This window comes from Abramis brama, assembly GCF_963993115.1.
Source record: "Abramis brama genome assembly, chromosome: 13".
Lineage (NCBI taxonomy): Eukaryota > Metazoa > Chordata > Actinopteri > Cypriniformes > Leuciscidae > Abramis > Abramis brama.
In genome coordinates this window covers 17,453,502-17,462,031 of record NC_139975.1, presented here as the reverse complement: position 1 = coordinate 17,462,031, position 8,530 = coordinate 17,453,502, and the positions used below count along the sequence as shown (strand labels likewise).

Here is an 8,530-nt window from a genome sequence, read left to right as displayed (position 1 = left end):
ATAAAATAGCACTGGTATTGATTTGTGGTCATCATATCTGTTGTTCTGTCGCTGTTTCAGTTAATTTGTGTCGTCCCAATGTGCTTTTAAATGTCTTTTTTTATCCTGTAGTTCTGGAGATGTATAAAAATATAAATTATAAATATAAAAATTATATATATATATATATATATATATATATATATATATATATATATAAAATAAAATATCTCTAATAATTCTTATGACCTTTGAAAGAACACACTGTTTGGCTTTGCACTATTCTAAATTATTACATAATTTCCAGTGATGTTTCTTTTTGATTGATTGATTGATTGATTGATTGATTGATTGATTGATTGCCCATTTTATAATATATTTATCACTGCAACATGGTTAATGTGCTCTGTTATGTATTATAACAGAATATTTTTAGTGTAGTACAGTATTGGGTTTGCAAGGTATTAAGTTGCCTGAATTTCACTTTCATATTCATCATATACATACATAGATCCATTTCTTGATGTACTTTTTCACCTTCACTAATGGAGTTATGGAAAACCTTCTTGTATTTCCTCTCTGGTGGCTCTTTTTATGTCTAATTTCCCTTTCGTTGAATCTGTTATGCTTTTTTCTAAATGTCACAGCAGGCATATGAACCAATCAATCAACCAGTCATTTACAACTATAACTTCATGAATCATTGGCCTTTTAATGCATCACTCTTCCTATATGGTTCTGTGTGGCCAAACACCTAGACATTTCTTTGCCATGTAATTTACTGTATCCAGGCTGCACTTTTGTTCACAGAGATATGAGGTGAATGAGAATGAATTCTAATGGAATCTGATATAGTAATAAACTCAGAATGGAAACATATTACAATATCACAGTCTATTCCAATCACATGCTGCAGGGGCTCGTTCCCATACTGAAATAGACATGGCTGAGTTGCAGCTACGCATGCAAAGGGTGAAGTTATTCTTAAGGGGATGTTTTCCACATAGCATAGATGGACACAAATCATACTCATGGTGATTCACTGATTGATTTACTCTTGAATGGTGAGGGAAAATTCCTTCTGATGGCCTAAGATAAAAGGCGGCTGATAAGTGTTGAATCTAATACTATAACAAAGTCATACTGTATAAGCACTCATGGACTGGATGAATAAAGCTACGCTTTCTGTATCATGTAGCTGTGCTTAGAAACACTTTAGAAGCATTTTGGATCCTTTGCAAACCCTAAAGCTGTTTTTCAGACTGTGATTGCTTTGTTGTTACAGAAACATATTAGGAATTAATTTGAGTGATTTGCACCTTTTCCTCCAAACATTGGAAAAAAAAACATCAGTCACATCCAGGCATTCATTAAATACATAATTTATTACAGAATACAAATGGCATGACATATGTATTTCATAAATACCACTAAGACAAATATGGTTGAACGTATTTCACTGTAGTTCAACGAAACAGTGATAAATCTTGTGCGAAAGTAGCTCAAAGGAATCTAGGTAAACATTAAACTGGAACAACATTATATACAGTACACATGCCATGAATTAAGCTTTCCTAAGAGGGTTGTGGAGTGGGTAGTTTTGTTTGAACTTTTGCCTACTGCAGTGTTCATTTGCATTATGATTATGAAATCTGCTCTTATCATTAAGGCAATATTCAGGGCATTTTTAATCACATCTTCATGCATCAGTAAGAGGCTGTCCACACTGTGTCTGTAATTGCAAATGTGACAGTTAATCTCCTTGCAGGCAAAATGTCTGTTTAAACTGTGGAGCAGAACATTTTAAAACTAAGTGTGCCTATGAAAAAAGCCAGTCCTGCTAAAATGTCTTGTTCCCTTTTAAGCTGTACAGACTCAGAAGATGGACTACAATATGCACCAAGTAATTTTTTTGTTTATATTTCACTGGCCAGTGTGACACTGGAAATTTATACTGGGATCTATTTGCATAACTGCAGCATTTTGCAAAGCAAACTTTTTTGTTTCAAATGTCATTGTATAAATTCCCTATTCGCGGTGCCATTCGTTATAATGTTATTTAAGCCTCTAATAATAGGCGGTTTACAATAAGTAGTGTTTGGCTGGTCACGTGATCTCAACATGGTGGCCACCTTGACCACCTATTTGTATGACCAGTGGCTTTTTCTTGGCGATGATATGACTGGACCTTACAAAATTGAACAGATTTGTTCAACTTTCAATGGTAAAATTACTTGGTGTACATTAAATACTGAAGGTGACATCAATGATGTATGTAGCGTGAGATTAACTCCAGAGCATTGCTTAATCACTAAGATGAAAGTGCAATTCATGAGGGGTTGCATGCCAATTAACTGTGAACCATATAAGACATTTATGAATGTAAACACTTTACTCAACAAGTTAACTGTGTCCACAGAGAACAACAGGAAACGACAAGAAATGGCACCGCCACAATTAGAGATTGCACAGATATTTCTTTTAGCACAAAATTGTACAGATCAGAGTTTCTCACAGTGAGCGACATGCAGAGAAAAACCTTCCCAGAAGGGTGCAGTGTTAACAAATTTGTACAAGCTGTCGCATTCAGTTTCACATCCTGAAAAAGGACATGCATGCTCTCTGTCTCTGGTAGTTCACTGTTTACAGAAAAACTGCATTATTATAATCTCTATGGTCTTTTAAATATTTACCTATACATTGACATTTTTTTGATTTATGTTTCAAATGTCAAATCTGGGTCAGATTTACAAAGCACCCTTTTAAGAAGCTATAGTTTTAAACTGCACTTTGATGTAATGCTTCCATGGAACAGAAATGGTGTTTTATAACTACGTTTTATCCATTGAAAGCAAACATAGAAATGTCTAAAATCATCAAAGCACACACAAAAATTTATAAGGACCACAAAAAGCCACAACTGATTCGAAGAGATTTCTTAAAGATCAAAGTTCACAGTTTTTGAAAGCATAGGCACAGTAACAGAGAGCCACTTGCCCTAAATTAATAGTTCACGAACACTGACAAGTATCGAAACTGTTTACCACTTATGCAGTTCATGATATGTATGGAACATTAGATTAACGCCTTCGTCAGAAATGTGAGTGAGGAACAGGGAAATTGCTGTGTGCTTTGCACTGCGTGCATTAGATGAGCCTGACAGGAAACTCGATATCTCTTAATTTATTTTTCTAGATAATGTTTTTGGTAATGAGGGAGTCACATAATGTCTTTGATAAACACTGAATCTCAGGGATTTACACAAAGGCCTGTTGGACTTTGCCTATTTGTACTGGAAAATGTTAAGAACATTCCCATGGTGAATTAAGGATTTGGCAGCATTCAGGACTGAGCCTGCTAAGAGACCTGAAATGACAAATCGCAGATAATAATCAAGCCACTAGAGAAGTTCTGTTATCAGACACACGTGTTTTAAGTATGAAATATAGGTTTTTGTTTATGCTGTGAAAATGTGGTTTGGTACGTCAGCATAAATTGGTTTATATTGGTTTATATGGTGACTTCCATCTAAGGATGCTCATCTTATCAATCGCATGACTAAAATTGTAATTTTGCTTAAACAAACGGGGATGGCCATGTGGTTTCATTTCCTTTTGCATTGTGGTAAGAGGTGTTGTCTCAGTGCTTGGTTGGGTGAATTTTAACTCAGACATTTTATAGAATCCAATTTGAACCAAGTAACAAGTAAAAATGGCTTCAAAAAGGCAACCCCTGTTTTATTCTGTTAATCTAATGAAAGCAGATCATTCTTTAAAACTGCAGCTCAGTTCCTCAATTTATGCAAGATGACAGAAACATGACTCAAGAAGGAAGTCCCTCTAGTGAACAACCAGTTCAAAGTGTCTTTTATCTTGACTGTCATAGAAGTACATTCTTTCTGAACATTTCTTTCCATTTAAAACTGAATCGGGAAGCATTTTTAACTTTAATTTTGTTGTTGTTTTTTGTGTGCGCTAACCTTTTTGAGCGAGGTCATGGTGAAATGAACCGATAAAGTGAATCTAGAGAAGAAAACAATGAGGTAGATGTAGAAAACAATCTTTTAAATATGTCCCTTTTTCCATCACACACCCACCATTGGCCACTTACCAGAGGAGGCGTAACCTGTCCTTATGTGACATATTGAGAAGTCACATTGGAATGAGTCAGGACTTGCAAGGTGATTTATAACGCACTCATTAGGTTTTTACTGCAGTTCCCATTAGAGTCTGTTTTATCTGCTGACATGCGTCCCTCTTTCTCCGAGTTGCCCTCAGCTGGGTCACTGTCCTCTGAGCTGCCTTTGCTTCGGCCTCTGTGTTCACTCTTCCAGCTATGCCCACTATATACATATCCATTGGTTGGCCTAACGTTAGGGTAGCGTGACCTGTTGAGACATAGGATTTCCTTGAAAGCGTACCTGAACTCTGGACTCCTACAGTAGATCAGTGGGTTGAAGGCTGAGTTTGCGTAGCCTATCCAGTTTAATATTCTGAACGTCAAGTCGTCCACCTTAATCATGGCCGCTACCACGTTTAGCACAAAAAACGGCAGCCAGCACAGTGTGAATATACCCATTATGATGCCCAAAGTCTTCAAAGCTTTATGTTCCTTCAGGCAGAACTTGGGCTTTTTGGCGGTCCTCGCCTCACAATGGCTGCTCACCTCATTTTGCTTTTTGGCATTGTTGTTCTGAGCGTGAAATCGCCCTTCACTTTTGTCGATCTTCTTCAGTTGCTTTCTTGCCTCCTGGAAGACGCGGCTGTAGACGAAAACCATGATGACGAGGGGGATGTAGAAGGAGATTATGGACGAGATGATAGCATAAGCAGGGCTGGTGTAAAATTCACAGCATGACGCATTACTCATGCAAAAAAGTGCATCACACGTGTTAGAAATCCACCACTTCATATAGATTGGTAGAAAGGAAATGAGCCCGGCAATGACCCACACCAGCAGCACAATGATGCGAGCTCTTCTCTTGGTCAGTAAGGACTGGTAGCGGAAGGGGGATGTTATGGCGAGGTAGCGGTCCAGAGCGATGACACAGAGCGTTTCGATACTGGCCGTGACGCACAGAACATCAGTAGCCGTCCAGAAATCACACCAGAAGCTGCCGAAGTGCCAAGTGCTCAGGATGATGTGAAGGGCGCCGAAGGGCACCACCACCAATCCCATGACCAGATCAGCACAAGCAAGTGATGTAACGAAGCAATTAGTGACATTCTGAAGTCGTTGGAACCGGGCGATGGCTGTTATCACCAACACGTTGCCAAAGACGATGGCCAGGACAAGAATGGACATGAGTGTGCCCAGCAGCACCATCTGTACTTCACTTTTGGTGGAGGAGTTAACATTTGTGAAATTCTCACACAAGCTTTCATTTGCAGTGGGCTGTGTGTTTCCCATGACCTGACAGGGATTGAGAAGGAAAAGCAGGTATATTTTAAATTAGTTCATAAAAAATAATAACACAGAGGTTTGTGCATTTGAGTGGTAAACCATGTTAAATGCAAACAGTAAGTAAACAAGTTTAAAAACAGTGCAATTCCATGCAGACAATGCCATTGTTTACAAACCTCCAAAAAAGACTTCCACTTCTTCCATAAAATGTTTAAGTACTCTTTTGAGGTCTGCAGGGTTGTTATGAACGAGTAGATCCTCCCTTCATTATGGCTTTCTCTTGCATGCTTATCTCTCTCACACTTTTGCTCTTGCTCTGTGACCACAGCACTTTTCTCAACCTCTCTCACACACAGTCACTCTGCTGAGCGGTGTTACGTTGAATGTGGCTCCCAGGCTACTTGTCAGAGCCCTTATAACATTCTGTGATGACATCATAGCTGACTTCCAGCCAATGAGCTGAGAGCTGAGGTGAAGGCTGCGCTGCTGCAATAGAGGATTAAGTAACAACATTCTGACAGCTACAGTGAGACTATTTGAACTGTATTTCAAAGTGTTGATACACACTTGTTTAAACACAATTCTGCCCTGATACATTGTTTCATAGGTTTTATGACTGTTCTGTTCTGTAACTCATGAGATGAACATTAATGTACTGTAAGTGCTTTGACATTGATAAAATGACTTTTAAAAAATGACTGTAATTTTTTTTATTGTTAAAGTAGGCACACGAAATTCATTGTTAGTATTAATGTTTAATCATCAAGCATATGCAAATTTCATTTATCAGCCATTCTTATCAATTAAAGAAATTTGACACAAAGAGAACAATAATCCTAGTGTACAATGCATGGTTTATTAGAAAGCTAGACTATGAAACAAGCTAGAGCAGAGGAGAATTGCAAATCATTATGTCTATATAGAGCCCTCAAAAATAAAACACAAATACCTGATGTGTGTGTGTGTGATATGGTAAACCCTACATTATGGGGATAAAATGTCCCCACAAAGATGGCAATATCCAAAGTCCTTGTCCTCGCAGGGACATTTTTTAGTCCCCATGAGGAAATCAGCTTCTAAATTATAAAAGTGATGTTTTTTGAAAATGTGAAAATGCAGAAAGTTTTCTGTGATGGGTTGGTTTAGGGATAGGGTTAGTGTAAGGGGATATAATATACAGTTGGCACAGTATAAAAATCATCATGTCTATGGAAAGTCCCCATAAAACATGAAAACACAGCGCGTGTGTGTGTGCGCGTGCGCGCGTGTGTGTGTGTGTGTGTGTGTGTCTGTAAATGCCTTGGTTTAAGGTGGTGGAGTCTAGTGCTTGTGCTTAAAATTTGTGCTTAATTTCGAAGGTCTGCTCTGGTGTAAAGCTTGAGCAGTGTACATCCATGATCCAGAAATGAAAATCTGTGTACGTCTTCACTTTGTGGATTTTCTGAAACACAATGCCCTTATCATTGTTTGAGCTGCTGGCTTTGCTTCCTGTGGGTCAGACCTGCTGAGCCGGTCTGGACAGTGTTTACATGCTAGAAAGAGTAACAAGATCTTCGTGCCAATTACTGGTGTCCATGTATCATCTGAATGTCCAGAATCATCTGAATCATATCTTTATATTTCCTGTAATTCAGAAATGCCAATTGCTTAGTGTGTGTGAGAGTTTACTCAGCAGAGTTTACTCCAGCCCTAATTAAACACACCTCAACCAGCTAAGGTCTTCAGGATCACTAGAAACTTCTAGGGCTGTGTTCGAATTCACCCTATACCCTCATTCACTATTCCCTACATTACTCCACTAATATAGTCCACTTGAAGGAGTGAATGAAAACGAGTGTCCGTGTGAGTGAGTGAGTGAGTGAGTGAGTGAGTGAATTCGGACACTGAGTGCAATGAATGGGCTACAGCTTTTGCATTGTGCTTGCTGTTTAATAATTATTTGAAACTAGGTGGCTCCAGTAGTAGTGAAAAGATTTATCTTGAATTCAGTCATGTAAACTAGCATGTATTATTAAACTAATTAATAATCAATCAAAAAGAAAATTGTTCACTGTTCCCACATTGGACCAGCGCGGTTTGGAAAATGGATGATTCATCTGCGGGCGCCATTTTCTGGCGAGACGCAGGAATTTATTTGGTTCGACCCTCACAGTGCTTTATGGGTATTCTCTTATATATTATCATATTTATAGCATATTTATATATTTATATATTTTTTGTTTGTAAAATGTTTTAAAGGTAGAAATTATTTCAGATTTATTTCAATTAACAAAAACATTTTCATGTTAGTTAACAATATCACTGTTGAGTACAGTGAGTTTTGCATTGTCTGCCTGTGTGTTATTTGATACTTCTGTTTTTGAATGCTTGGTATCGTTCCTCAAAAAAGACTATTCTAAGTATAGCTTGTTAGGTACCAGCTCATAAAGGTCCATCATTTTCAATGCAAAAATGTAGCAACTTAATGTTAATTATGTGTTTAAAACATCTGTGTTTTAAAAGTGTTAGCACTCATGTCGTTGAGGTTTCAGTCTAGGCTGATAATCCAAAAATTGAGGGTAGGAGTGATCTATGAACTGGAGAGTAACTAAGAAGAATTCATTGTCAGTCCAGCAAAGCTCTTAAGCACAAATTATTCCAGGTCTGAAATGTACTGAAAAGTGCTTTTTGTAACAAAAAGTGTTTGGTACTGGTAGATAAGATAACTAAGCTTAAATCTGGATGTCCTGAGTTTAAACAGAAACAACCAGGAATTACATTCCCTCTATTTTAAGAGGGACAGACCAAGAATTTCTTGTTTTTGCATATCAAACAAATTTTATGCAAAATTGATGGACATACACTGTTCACTACTGTTCAAATGTTTGTGGACAGTACGATTTTTAAAAATGTTTTTGAGAGAATTCTCTCAAAAAATCAAGGCTGCATTTAAAAAAAATCAAAAATACAATAAAAACAGTAAAATTGTAAAATATTATTACAAATAACTGTATATTTTAATATACTTTAAAATGTAATTTATTCCTGTGATGGCAAAGCTGAATTGTCAGCTTATAATCAATTACATTACATTCAGTTACATGATCCTTCAAAAATCATTCTAATATGCTGATTCGGAGCTCAAGAAATATATCAGTGTTGAAAACAG

At 37.3% G+C, this 8,530-nt stretch overlaps 1 protein-coding gene across 1 annotated transcript; it reads right to left on the bottom strand.

The window, feature by feature from the left end:
• Positions 1 to 1,345: 1,345 nt before the first annotated feature.
• On the bottom strand, positions 1,346 to 5,772 carry adrb2a (adrenoceptor beta 2, surface a). The gene is made up of 2 exons (XM_084132624.1): positions 5,559 to 5,772; positions 1,346 to 5,391 (listed from the first exon to the last, which is right to left on the bottom strand). The coding sequence occupies exon 2, from the start codon at positions 5,386 to 5,388 to the stop codon at positions 4,165 to 4,167; it is 1,224 nt and encodes a 407-aa protein (XP_083988750.1). The 5' UTR covers positions 5,389 to 5,391; positions 5,559 to 5,772; the 3' UTR covers positions 1,346 to 4,164.
• Positions 5,773 to 8,530: the final 2,758 nt, after the last annotated feature.